Genomic DNA, 14,902 nt, shown 5'->3' with positions numbered 1-14,902 from the left:
TAATGATAATAATAAAATTAAATATATATATTTAGTATTACCGATTATAATATTTAGGTAATTATTTTATGTATACACATGAAACAGAATTAAGTCAACTGATTTTTTTTTATGTAAATGCAATTTTATTTGAAAAGTATAATATAAACTTACTTTTTACATTGTTTTAAAGGAGATATACACAAAACACCACAGCATAGATTTTAATGATAGGGTATTAAACAAGTTTTGTGTTTATTTGAAAATTGTTACATCATACTTTAAATACTTACATTATTTCAGTAACATGTAACGTTAGAATAACAAAATAGCAACTACAGAGAAGTAAAATGAATGTTCATTTCAATTGATCATAGAACATCACCAAGTAACCTTATAATATAAATTTTTTTTAATTTTAATTCTATATAAGATTGCTTATTTCATTAACCTTAAATATATATTTTATATTGTTAATAAACTGAAAGAAGTATATAAATTGTTTGTGATGCATAAGACAAAATGACATAGTGATAAAAATGTTTTAACAAATTAAATTCCCAATGATTAATATTATTTTTAAGAACAGAAATATTTTAATATGAACTCTTGAATTGAGTCAAAGAAAAAGGACGTTGTGATTGGAAATTCGAATTTTGAAATTTCCAAGATCCTATAGTATTCCCATTTTGCCAACCACTAGACGTAGATTTTTTCTCAATGTCATTTTGGGAGAACCAACGCGATTCTCTAATATTTTGACTGTCACTGTTTTGCCATTGAGATTTCGTACCAAAAGACGATCCTTTATTTTGCCAATTATCTGTATTATACTTTGAGGTCCATGAATTTCCACGTTGTTGTTCATTTTCTCTTATCCACGTATTTGATGTATTAGTAGTTTCAAATTTAAAACATCTTTCTTTCAAGTCTGAAGTACCATCGTCACCCCATGGATCTTTTGCATCTTCCGGTAAGTCATTCAAATCTTCCTTGTCACAGTGCTTCCAAGAGTCTTTGATATTTAACGATTCCCATCTATCTTGGTTTTTATTGTCCATCCAAGATTCTGCACAAGCAGATAGACTTTCCTTCCCACGAATATTCCAGTTATCATTACTACTGCTTGGCATAGACGTTGCTGACCATCTATTGTTAGAGTTTGACGACCATGTTTCTTTCATCATAGGTTTCGTATAGATTTGTTGTTTAGACTTCCAAATATTTCCACTATTATTCCAAGTATCGTTGCGAAGAGGATTTTTAACAGTTTCCCGCTTCTCTTGATTAAAAGTTTTACGACGTTTATCATTACATGCAATTTTTTCCCAACTATTATTAAACGTTGGAGTTTTTTCATCTCGCCAAATATTTTGTTCAGATATTCGTTCAACAGGTCGAGTCCAAGTAGTTTGTTCAATGGTCCCTCTACTCGGTCCATCCCAATCCTCGATAAATCTTGATGGTGATATTTGTCGTCTTTGAGGAGACTGTTGTCTTTGAGGCGATTGTCGTGATAACGTCGGATGTTCAAATATTGATCTATGTGGTAACTCTGCCCGTCTCATTGTCGATATTTGCTGTCTTTCTTGCGGCATTGGCTGTCTTTCTTGCGGCATTGGCTCTCTTTTAGAAAGTAACATTTCCTGCTTATTAAGAGATATCATTCGATTAGGAGAGGAAATTTGTCTTCTTTGGGGAGACATTGGTCGCTTTATTGGTAATTGCTTTCTAGAAGGGGATATCGTGGATCTCATTGGAGACATTTGTCGTGGCGATACTTGATATCTGAATGGTGACATTGGACGATGCATATTCATTTCAATTCGTCGCGATGGTGACGGACGTCTCGGAGATAAAGGTTGTCTTAAGGGTGACATACGCCTTGGTGACATTGGTCGTTGCGAAGGAGATATCTGACGTCTTATAGGAGAACGTTGCCGATACATGGGTGACGTAGGGCGATGAAGAGGAGAAAAATGTCTTCTTGGAGGAGAACATGGACGTCTTGGAAGTGATAACAATGGACGTTTAGAAGAAGAAAGTCTCTTTGGAGGAGGAGTTACACGATACTTTGGTGGAGAAATTTGTCTTCTCATAGGTGAAATAGGTCTCTTCATGTTTCCGATTTCATCCCAACGATTTCTTTCAAAGGCTTTATCTCGATCTTCGTCTACTTCGAGTTTGAACGATCTGGTAAATCTTTCTGGTGTAACGCGGAAAGGCTTTTCTTCTTTCAATTGCGGCGGATCAATTGCGATTGTTAGTGGCACAATTTTAGTTGGTTCTAAAGGTGGTAAATTGTGGTATTTTCTTGGTTTCGTTGCAGGTTCTTCATTGTTTAAAAATTTCTTATTTGGCATTGTGATCAGAATATCCTGGGAACTCATTTCTTGGACATAACGACCTTTTAAAACAGAATCATCTTGTTTATTTTCTCTTTGTCCTGAATTCATATTTCCCGGTGAAGCAATACGATTCCAGACAGAACGTGGAAGTTGACTCTGAAGTTTATTTGTTTGTTCTAAAACAATATTTAACATACTCTGCAATTGTTTTGCAGTATTCATGTCAAAAGTCGGTGCTGGTCCGCTTAATTTTTCTTTCGCTACTTCTAAAAGTGCTTGATGCTCTTTCAATGTTTGAGCAATATCTGTATCCAGTCGGTTGTGAGATAACTTTTCTCTTAAATCGATTTGTTCTTTAGGTGGCTCTCGCATCTTCTTTTCATGAAAAGGATTTATATATAATTGTGGATCTTCTGTGTCCCATTCTTTATTCTTTTTTGTTGTTAGATCTAATATTAAAAAGAAAACAGTTAAATAGACATAAAAAATTATATATTAATATTGGTAATGTTTTACAATTTATTTTTATAGATAAAAAGTGGAACATAAATATTACGTCAGTAATAAAATGATATGCTGAACAAGAAAATATTTGTTACATTTTTAGTTGTATTAAAAATTACATTTCACTAATTAAAAAAATATTTTTACATTTTCATCCAATTTGTAATATATGATTAATAATATGAGTAATATGATTTCTAATATATTTTGAATAAACTTACCAGAATGCCATGGTTTAACACTTAATTTATTAAACTTCTTTGCTAGTTTTTTAGCTGGTGTTTCTCCTTTATCTGGAGAATGGGAACGTTTTCTCTTGAATTTGTTTCTTATAGGTGGATTTTCTTGTTTAACATAAAACGTTTTTTTTATTGATATTTTCGATTTTTTTGCAGGACTTTTGATCAAAGATTTCTTAAAGTTTATTTTAGTCTGCAATTCAATTGACTTGCTTGATATTTTCTTATCTATTTGATTAGCGTTTTGTTGACCTATCTTTTCCTGGTTAATCTTGACTTCTGGATTTTTGCTATTTTCCATGGTTTTTTGAAACCATGTTTGATTAAACTTGTTTATCATTCGTCGCTGTAGCAAAATAACTGCTTCAAAATGAGGACCAATAGGTAAAGTATCAACAACACATGCCATAATAGGAATAAATGGAGATCCATGACTATGATCTCCTGGTCGGGCTAATTCTAATATAGCACGTACTGATTGTTTGGTTAATGTTGTTATCATAACTATTCGTTTAAGAGATGGTATTTTTCTAAGAGCTGTCATAACTTCAATTGCTGTAAAATAGAGATACGTATATGCAAAATATATATAGGAAATGTTTTTAAATATTTTTTATTAATATTTAGAAAATTATAAACATTGTAACAAACAATGACAATTTGTTTATAATGTTTTTCTACATACCTCGACCAATATTAGTATTTGCATTAATTACTGCACATGTTTTACGATTTTTTACTGCTGCAATGATTTTAGTTGTTACTTCAGCAGGAGATCCCATTATAAACGAAGCATTCTTTATGTTATTTAATTCACATGTCATTTCAGCTTCTTCTACTTCTGATGGAGAATCTACTCCTATGACTTGTTGACATTTCTAAAATTAAATTACAAAATTGAGAGTGAAAAGGAAGTATAGTGATAGACAATAAAAATATATTTTTATAATTTACAGATGCCATCATCAATCCAATAAGACCAATGCCACATCCTATTTCAAGTACTGTTGTTTTTGGACTAGGTGCAAGGAAATCTATCACTGTATTTGCTACATTCTCTGCTCCTGCGGCGTTTGACCAAAAGTTTGTTTTAGGTGCGAGTTGTACTTTCAGTCCTCCAACAATTTCATCCAAAGCTTCTGATCCAACTAAAAATGTTGTATCTGTGACAGCAGTATCATTGTACCTAATATTTAAAAAAATGATATATTATTTAGTTTTTAATAAAAGTAATGTAGGTTAAATATTTATATAAAATTAAATATTAATTTTATAAAAAAAAAATATTCTTACTTATTTGTAGATTTGCAATATAAAGATTTAACATTGCAATCTTTGCCAGGTCCAGATTCATAAACTTGTTTTAATCTATCCATTGTACAGCGACTAACGTTCTCTCCAGTCGCAAATAGCATAAGTTCATCCATACTGTTGCAACGCACTACTAGCCATAACCAATTCTGTCTTCCTTCGTTATTTACGTCCTTTTTTAATTCTACATCTATAGATACATCATCAAAAAAATTTACATTTTTAGAAGTTTCCGAGATTAATTGTTCTGTTGTTTGAAGAAAATCTTCAAATATCTGTAATATAAACAAATATAATCTGATAATTATTATATACAACATAGCTTTTATAATATATTAAAGTTAACAATATTTTATAATATATTTTATAATATATTAAAGTTAACAATATTTTATATTAATATCCATTGTTTCACATCATCCATTGTGTACATCAAGCAATGCTGGAGCTAATACATGTTTATGAAGTGACGCTTTGTGAACAGTAAATTATAGACAAAAATTTAACGTCTTTTTCAAAAGACATTAAAATTTATAGCATGACATACCTTTACAGCACGGAGTACAAAAGGTGGAAATTGAGATTCATTACTTATATTTACACCCCATGCTCCACTAGGTTCCAATTTCCAGACTATTTTTTTATTTTTATTAAAAGAATTATCAGAGTTGCCCGTATCTGTTATGGGTTCACATATCTCTTTTTTGTTGCCTAAATATATGTAAATTTTGATTATATCAATTTAAAATTGTTTTGAAATGAAAATTATTATATATACATATTTTTTATTAAAAACAAGTAAACAATAAGGAATTACAATACTTGCAAATTTATATGTGCATATAAAATTGCAGACAAAGTTGTTTAACAAATTAATAAAATGAATGCAAAATGAATTTTTAGTAGAAATAGCAAGAGATACTTACAAATGAATTTCCAACGATTTGTATATGGTTTATCTAAGCAACAGCGTCGAGACGGTTTTAATCTACATAGAGGAGATCCATTTATTTTTTCTTCATGTTCTAACCATGTTTCATAACATGGGTAAGAAATTCCTAAAACTTTAGCTACTTTTGAAAGTCGTTCTTTTATAATTGTTTCCTTTTCAGTAAGCTGCAAAAGATTATAATTATAAATAATAAATATAATAAATAATAATTAATAATAAATTACGCATGTTATTTATTCATTTTTACATTACATCTCATAGATTACCTTCTTCTCATACCAATCAGATTTTGATTTTTCAGATTTTATTGCTTTTGTTTCTTGTTTGATTTCTTTGTTTACAGCACATGTTATTTTTTCATCAACATTAATATTTTTATCACTGTTGCTTTGTTCAATAAAGTTATTTTCCGTATGAAAAAATTGATCTCTTGTGTTCTTTTCCGATTCACTTTCCTTCTGCATTTGAAAATCTGTAGGATCTAAAACTATGTTTTCAATTTCGTCTAAATGAAGTAAAATATCTTCATCTGTCATATCTTTTTGTTGGTCCAATTGGTCTAAAGTAATATCAGCAGTAAAATCAATTGATTCTACATTTGATTGTTGCAGACATTTATTTTTTGCATCTGATATATTGTTTTGACTATTATCATTAGAACTCGAATTATTTGACAATGCATTATCCGTTGAATTGATGTTTGGAATTTTTTCATTTTCCTCTGTATTTTTATCTTTGTCCTTTTCGATATCTACATCTTTTTCCTTCTTCACAGTTACATTTTCATTGTCTTTCACAATTGTATTTTCATTCTTATTTTCACTTTCATTTTGTTCTATACTTTCATTCAATACAGATTGTTTTTCAATATCTGTATTTTTTACGGATTTACGTGGTCCATTATTAGATGTGTCCTCTTCTTCAGTACATTCATCTACTATTTCATAATTTTCCCCCTCGATTGTAACTGCTCCTGAATTTTCTGCAAGACATTTAACCTTCACTATAAAAGCTCATTCTAATCTTGTTAGAAGAATGGATGCACAATAATGATTATTATTTTTACACTTGAAACATCAATCTTTCTATTTAATTTGGATTTCAATGAAATTGTGAGATCTTGAAAATATTTGTGACAAAAATGTATAATGAAATATTGTGTATAATATAATGGAAAGCAACTTACCCATTCTTCTATCGATATTTAAACGTGAATGTTCTCAGTATCTAGATTCGATAGACTCTTGGATGAAAACGTTATTAACGTTCTATTGATAATCGACTTTACCTATAACTTATACATACATAAAATCAATAAACAAATGGAACAAAATCAAATCTTCTATCAAAGACTTTAGTTATTGTATCTTTATATTATTTTTATATTATCTTCATATCATATTATCGGTATATTATAAATATTTTACGTACGTCATAATATTCACAAAAATAAATTTCTTACCGTATACAAAAGTATTTACACACGCTCACACGCATACAAACACATATACATATATATCACTTTATTATTTATTCCTTTTTAAATAATTCTATTATATGTATAATTCGTTTGTTACAAAAGTTTTATATAATCTTCCCTTTATTTTATCATGCCACTCAAAGCCAAATGCCAAGTAAAATTTAATCGCACGATGGGCAATGGCGAACATGGCGTTCCGAAAACAATCGAGTAGTGCCCAGTTTAAAATTCTAGTTTCTTCGAGATTGATAAATATTTTTACATTCGTTATATATTAATATTTCGATTATTAAACGTTTCTTGTTATTATTATTATGTATAAGATATTAACAAAACATGAAAATATGCACAGGAAAATTTTACTTGAGAAAATTTCAATACACGAAATCCCTAGAACTGTTAAAATTAGTGATTTATAGATGTATAAGAAAAATCATGACAAGAGACATTTAACATAAATTGCTACATATATAGTACAAAACGCGATGTAATGTATACGTAACAAGACGTAGGCACATGTTTATAAATAAATTTTATTTTTAAATATTTGATAAATTATGTTACTAAAAAAACTTAACAGGCTTAATAACTCTATACTATATTCATACATATACATCTATTTTTTTCTAGTACGCACAATGTTATCTAATATTTTTAAAATAGTATATTAAATGGTAACTTATTCTTTATGCAAATAATTAAAATTATATAACTTTTATATTTTTTAGTATTTATAATTGTGCAACATATATATTGTTTTATTGTTTTTCTGTGATTTTGAAGTGAGAATAATTTATTGTTATGTAAATATTATTTTTAATTATTAATTGCAATATTAACAAAACGCATTATACAATTGTTTTCTATTCTAATGATGCAATAACGATAAGTTTTTTTATTGTATACAAATAGAAAAATAAATCTTTTGTCATTTTTTAAACATACATAATATTTGATATTTACATGTAATTTAAATTGTTGTAATGTATAAATATAACGTTATTTTTATAACATGGTACTATATACACACACACATATATATATATAAAATTTTATTTACACTATATTTAAACTATTTTATTTACAAAATTTATTGCTTAGTTAAACGTTTGAAATTTATTAATATGCACGTAGCGTGGGAATTGAAATTCCCACATAAAACATTTTGTAGTTTGGTGTTTTAACATATTTATGTTAATAAAATACGTATCGTTTACATCATTCGATACAATTACATGTTATTACCCATTTTATAATATGTTACTACTAATTATAATTTGGAAAAGAATTAGTAAGATTAGTAGGATTATGAAATAAGTTACTACGAAATTTTGAATTTTCTGTTAATTTGAATTTAATTTGAAACCGCGACGTTACGTTAAAACTCGAGTTTATCTAATCTTTAATTTCAATTATAATTTCACAACTATAGAATGCTTGAAAAAATATGCATGACACATATGTACTTACTTATGTATTTATAGTCACTGCACTGATTATTGCAATAAAACTCGTTGACAATAAATACATACATAAACATATGCATACAGCCTTTGCAGTAAAGCATAAAACCCCTTCGTTCTTGCATCATTGTTCTGTAGTTGTCTCGATTTTTAACGCTTGTCAAGTATCAAGTGTATCGAGTCAAGTCGAGCGTTCCGATTTCGATCGTAAAATCGGGATCCTAATAGCTGTGCAGGACAAGCAATTGTGAGTGTGTTTGTATGCTGTTCTGGTACGGTGATCAAGTCCGCGAAGCTGAAGATGGTTTGTACGTGGAAATTCTCTGGGCGCAGTCGCGGCTCTTATAGATTTTCCCCTTGCTGACTCGGTGTGCGTGATACCGACACAAAGCTCGGGGGTTGCGAGGATGGGGCAAAGAGGGTGGCGTGTGTTGTACGCGCAGCAGCGTCTACGGAAGCGAAAAGGAACTGCGCACACCCAGAAGGTGGTGGAATAGGTGGACGAGGTGGAGGAAGAGCAGGAAAAAGAGGCAGAGGAGTAGGAGTAGGAGGAGGATATAGCGAGAGGAACAGAAGCGACGGGCTAGGCCAACCGTCTACACCGTGAACCGCCCGATCGGGAATGAATAATCTCGCGCATAGGTGGTGCCCGACGTGAAGGATTTGGACATGTGACTAAGGGTGAGTGCATCATCGAGGTGCATCTTCGTGGTGCACTGCTACACGTATTTCGTGGTTAAACACGTGGTACACGTTCCCCGATGCATTTTTCGCATATGGTAAGAATAATTTCTCTTCCTTGCATTCTTCTTCTGTCTGTTCATTATGTTCCCGGTATCGCATGCTGCCATGAAACTGTCACTGCTCTGCGTGATATTTAGCATGATAGCGTTTTATATGGTACATATTTTATTATTTGTATATCGTACCAGGCGCACCTTTTATTGTATCATGTCATATCCTATCGGTTATGACAGTCGCTTCTTTCCCTAAACCAACACTGCGAATCGGTAGCTGTTCATTTTGCAACATTTGGTTGACGCTTTAGTTTTCTTTATGAAGATCTCGCGCTAACTCTGAGCTAAATGTTAAACATCCGTTCGATGCCAGATTTTCGGGCGCGGTTTTTATCACTCCGCGTTTTTTCCTAAATAAACTTTGTACATGTAGTTTCTCACTTGCATTTATAAATTATCGGATAATAAATATTTTCACGTACAATTCAATAGAATTTTCACTTTCACGTGTGAACTTTGAGATTTAACTGTATTGTTTGAACTTGGCGCAGTTTAGTTTAAAGTAATTCAATTGTTATACAATGATATTATAATAGTATCTAGACATGTACAATCTGTAATTAGTATTATAGAATTATAATATATCGCAATATTAAAAAACTATTAAAGATTATTTGCAATAACGTAGGATATTTATTTTTATATTTTTCAATCTTTGAAGCTCTTTTTCTAAATATACTCTTCTGTTATCAAAAATTGTTCACCGACTTGTTTTAATTAATAAAAGTTATTAATTGAAACAAAGTATTGAATTAATAAACATCTCTCTCTTGAATCATTTATTACAAGTTACAAAAATATTGGCAAATAGATCTGGATATACATACGTATATGTATATTATAATTCTTCTAGGGCACTATCAAGAAAATCTCAAGCAAATATAACGATGTATTAATTATATATTTGCATTTATTAAATGTACACAGCGTGTACATACTTTTTAAATCAATGTACGTACAATTAAGATTGTAATTATGATGAAGATAAGTTGATTCATAATATATTCTAGCCTGGCATTTGCATGTGACGCTTCCCTTAAAATTATTCATGATCAAGGATTTCAAGTGTTTGCTATGTATGTACGTCAAAAACATCGATTTTTATACATGTATAATTGAATATCTCAAACATTATACTGCCAAAGGGAAAGGAATTACGATTAATTTGTGTAATTTAATTACGATTAATTTTGCGAGTTTAAGAAAAGTTACGCGAAGCAACGAAATTTTAAACATTGTATAATTTGTAATTGTTAAAGACAAGCCCAGATGATTCTAATATTTGGTTTCGCCGGTTGATTTCAGCACGAAATGTTGAAGTTATCGCGGAAAATACGAGGGGGTGAGTTAGGAAAGTGGGCGTGAAGGTTGATTCATGCTGGTACGGTGTTCTATAGTAGTTCCTCACCTCTTTAGCTATACATATTTTGATAATAAGAAGCCGATAGCACCAGTACTGCATTACAGAGTTACATAGTCAAATTTAGTATGGTAAATGTTACCTACTATGGTGTGTTACCTACCCTAAAGAAAACAACTAACGTCAATTGTTTTGTTCTATCAAACGTATGTGAATATGTGAATATGTAAAAATTCTATGTATATATTTTTAGTACACTAAGTATATGTGTATATACACAGTAAGTACAAGTATATATACATATGTATGTATGTATAATATTTATTTTACCTGAAACATTATCATATATATATATTTTTTTAAAGATTGCTTGAAATATTCACAAAGATTAGTTTCTATAAATATTTATAAAGATTAGTAGTTGTGCACTTGTAGTTTTGTCAATACCAGCAACATATAGTCTCTACTATCGATGAAGTGCCTACGTACAGTGAGAGATTACATATATATAAAACGAAAGGAAAGTTTAAATGTTTCATATTAATTTTTAATCGATATTGATTAAAAAATGTGAAATTATTTCCATTTGTCTTGCTTGCAGTACCTATAAAACTTTACGAGCTTGATCGTTAAATAAAACGAAATCGATTTAACGCCTAAGACATACGAAACGTTTGAATGTTTTTACATCCCACTAAAATATGATTACACGATAAGATATATGAAAAGATATGGCACTACAAGTAAAAAGTTACTACAAGAGCACGCAGAATCAAGCATTTTACTTTTACAAAGATTTTCGGTCGTATCTCGGATTTCTAATTAATTTCGAGTACTAATAAACTAATCTGTTTTCACTGTACTGTAATTTGGCATGGTACTTTCACTCTCTCATTCTAGGGTAGACTCGGAATAGATTCTGATTTCTAGAACATTAATTGTACCAGAAATAATTCAAAATATACTCTATTTGCGTGAAAATTATGTAGAATTTTGTAGAGAGACCCAACTAAACTAAATTAAACGAATAAATTTTATTATTTGTGTTAACAAAGATATTCTCAAAAGGATTAGCACGTTAAAGAATAAATGGATATGTTGGTACATAGATATGCACCTATCATGATTATCTAGTTCAAATAATATCACATATCAGTAAGATATTTATGCATGTAAGTGTACTTAGACACAAAGGTAGTACTGTCAGCTAGTGATGATAACATATATACTAGTACTAGTATACTATATACTATATACTATATACTAGTTCACTGTACTTTTGGAGAACTGAAAATTGAACATGCGGGCCTACGTTATAAAATAGAACATGAAGGCACATAGCGATGCAAAAGAGGTGAAATCTATTAGTTTCCTGTTACGCGTTTCGCTATTAAAACTCTTTGTTTGTACGTCCGGGAATGCAGTAACAGTTGGAAAAAAAATTCAAATGCCCCGTTATTTAGGTCATCGTGATACGTATGTATGTACATTTGGTCTACACTTTATTCACATTTTAGATAATCGAGATATTATGTATACATGGCCTGTAACGTAAACTTCTGTTTATCGCGTGTCTGCATTATGCAATTTACACTGCAATGAGGCACACGTTCGTTAGATACATAGACTTGGATGATTGAACGGTAGCTTTTATCATTAGAATTATCGACGATTAAAGCATAAAATTTCTGTCAGTGACATTGAAGGCAAAAAGATAAAGAAACTATAACGTACAAGCTTCTATTCATATATTGTACGAAAAATTATTTAAATCTTTAAAAATACACTTTCACGTCTGTAAAATGTCTAGCAAAAGTTATTAAATTGATCATTTTGATCGCTTTAGTAGTTCTAGTGTCGAAGCAAAAATTGCACGTTCAAATGCATTTAACGATTAAACGTTAAGCCTGCGTGTCAATATCGTTAGTTAAATTCCAGATTTTAGAGCATAATCTAGTAAATTGATCGCTTCGTCGTGAATCACAATGTGTTTATCCGTCGATATGAAATCCATCAAATTTACATACGCAATTGAACTTAATTTGCTTGCTCCTTGAAAAAAAAAGAAAAAAGAAAATGTAGTTGAGACTATAATCGATATTTTTTGCGACAACTGGGATCTGTTGTTAGAAGCGAAGATCTCGCCTTGGACAATGAGCAAAGTAATAATGAATAACAACGAAGCGAAAATAGAGGATCGTTGTTACGATATTTGTGAGTAAAATCGTAGAATTGTAGACTGCTTTCTACTTAGGTGTAATAAATTTTATGTAACTTGCCATCTTTTAGTACATTTAGATAGCAACAGTAAGCCCATGATAACGATTTATATTGAACCAATCGTATTCGTCATTTTCGTTTCGACCGTAAATCCGAATTAAGTTTTAAGCCAATAAAACAATTCGCGTATATCGCACGAAGTTATTTAAGCGTTTTGCTTATCTTTCGACAACTTCTCTATAGTTCATAATGAACGTGAACTGTTCGATGTACGTTACAATAAAAGAGAGAGAGAGAGAAAAAAAAAGTAAATTTACAAGCTTGCAAGTAGGATACTTGCAAGTAGTACGGACGAAATTTCAGATGTAAATGATTCTAATAGAGTAAACGAGACTCGGTCTGCAATAATTATTGTAAGTAACTTCACATTGCCTTTATTATATTTATTTGAAGGAAATATATTTCTTTAACCTTGTCCAGCTATGTGTCATTTATCGAATAAAGAATGTCGTTTATTTAAAATAAAATATTCCAAAGATTTTTAAGCAGTTGCATGACTAACGTGAAACAAATATTGAAATAAAATAAAATTGTTCAAATTATAAAACATTGTTGATTTGCGATAATTATTAAATGCACGATTTTTTCAGAGAAAAATGTAAAAATAGCGATTATAATATTAGACATGTTTGTTTCTTCAGAAAGAGCTTGAGACGACAAGGATAATTAATTTTCAAATATTAAATAGTACACATATTATATATTAATATATTCATTTTAATAGATATTTATTGAAAACATTGCCATTTTTCCACATCTAACGTTCCATGGATATTTATACTGATTTTGAACAAAATATTACCTAAGAAAAATTTAAGATACGTCAAAATATTAAGATATTTTTGCAAAATATTAAAATAGTTTTTAACTTTCAATGAAAAATAAACGGTGTGTAACACTAAAAAAAAAAAAAAAAAAAAATATCAGCCACACATTTCGTTCATATCCACTTGGTTATTTCATTTGCAATTACTAATGATAAGATACCCATAATCATAGTGTACCCAATGGTTACAGTCATCAGTTGCCTGCGAGCCTTCGTTTCCGATTCCGTCGTTGAATGGTATTTTCGTCGAATGGTATTTAGTCATAAAAATCGTTGATCGATGATATAACGATAAGAATTCAATTCGTTAACTTGGTTGACGGTCTCTCTGTGTAGGCAATGTTGAGGGACGCTCGATAAGATGTTTTTTATATTCAGTGAATTACTCGCGCTGGCAAACGAGGTGAATACAAATTCTACTAACAATAACGTGAACAATGAGGTGAATTAGTTTATACTTGTAAGCGAAAATACGTCGAATTAGAACCTAACGTGTTTGTCAGGTCATTAACCGTCAGCACGAAACTGAACATTTTGAAAACAGCGGTTACCTTTGTTCAAACTTTAGACTCCACGTTTCCCTCCTCTCACATACCTTACAACATAATACATTGGTATATCGTTCATTTTATTTATATTTCTTTATACCGTGCTTTGAAAGTGATAATAAGAGATAGAGAAAAACTTCACTTTCATCCGCACTGTACAATCCAGTCAACAAAAAATGGAATGACGGAGTTTGAAAGTCTTCCTCCAACTTTGACTGCAAGTTTCTTTTTTTTTTCACCACGGATAATTCTTAGCTCTGCAGAATAGAAATAGATGGATACAAATTGAATATGACATAAATAGATAGTTGATGTATCGATCGCTACATATATATATATATATATATATATATATATATATATATATATATATATATATATATATATATATATATATATATATATATATATATATACATGAATATAATACGCGATAAAATCATAGCACGTTTTCAAGTAGCGTTTCAAATATAATGAACTATCTTTTTTATTTCTGTGAATTTTGATAGATTACTTTGATCTCATGTGAACCAGTTTATCGAGAGTTCGATTATCAACTCAAAATATAAAAATTAACCATTGTTGTTACGATAAACAGCAGCACAATTTTAAAATTGAGGTTTCAATGAATTTTCAAATTTTTGAGACCAAGTATTAACATGTTCGGCATCGATTTGTCATTGTCAGTCATTTTTGGAAAAAGAATTAACAAAGCGTGAAATACAAACGATCGTAAGCAAATTTTGAATATTTATGCAACATTTATTACAAAAACACACGTGTACGCAGTTTTCTTTGAGTTAAAAAAAAAAAAA

The 14,902-nt window shown here is 30.1% G+C and overlaps 2 protein-coding genes across 11 annotated transcripts in view; one reads left to right on the top strand and one right to left on the bottom strand.

Annotated features, from left to right (window-relative positions):
• Positions 1-146: 146 nt before the first annotated feature.
• Positions 147-7,127, bottom strand: LOC122533753. 2 transcript variants are annotated; one of them, XM_043663771.1, is made up of 10 exons: positions 6,796-7,127; positions 6,520-6,627; positions 5,600-6,315; positions 5,308-5,497; positions 4,929-5,092; positions 4,364-4,656; positions 4,025-4,256; positions 3,756-3,948; positions 3,053-3,625; positions 147-2,776 (listed from the first exon to the last, which is right to left on the bottom strand). In XM_043663771.1, exons 2-10 carry the CDS (start codon positions 6,521-6,523, stop codon positions 576-578), a joined length of 4,566 nt encoding a protein of 1,521 aa, XP_043519706.1. In that variant the 5' UTR covers positions 6,524-6,627; positions 6,796-7,127; the 3' UTR covers positions 147-575. The 2 variants fall into 2 exon arrangements, with proteins under 2 accessions (XP_043519706.1, XP_043519707.1); XM_043663772.1 differs by having other exon boundaries at positions 6,520-6,621.
• Positions 7,128-8,704: 1,577 nt separating this feature from the next.
• Positions 8,705-14,902, top strand: part of LOC122533750 (glycoprotein 3-alpha-L-fucosyltransferase A) — a 23,145-nt gene continuing 16,947 nt past the window's right edge. For 3 of the 9 annotated variants that reach the window (XM_043663767.1, XM_043663761.1, XM_043663762.1), the window contains exon 1: positions 8,706-9,055. The gene's annotated coding sequence lies outside the window, so the exon portion shown is untranslated. Of the gene's footprint in view, positions 9,056-12,777; positions 13,067-14,902 lie in introns of those variants that run through there. The other 6 variants (XM_043663764.1, XM_043663763.1, XM_043663769.1 and 3 more) reach the window with 3 other exon arrangements.

Source organism: Frieseomelitta varia, unplaced genomic scaffold (assembly GCF_011392965.1).
Source record: "Frieseomelitta varia isolate USP_RPSP 00005682 unplaced genomic scaffold, Fvar_1.2 scaffold_550, whole genome shotgun sequence".
NCBI lineage: Eukaryota > Metazoa > Arthropoda > Insecta > Hymenoptera > Apidae > Frieseomelitta > Frieseomelitta varia.
Note: the sequence above shows the minus strand (reverse complement) of the source record. Positions and strands in the feature narration are given on the sequence as shown.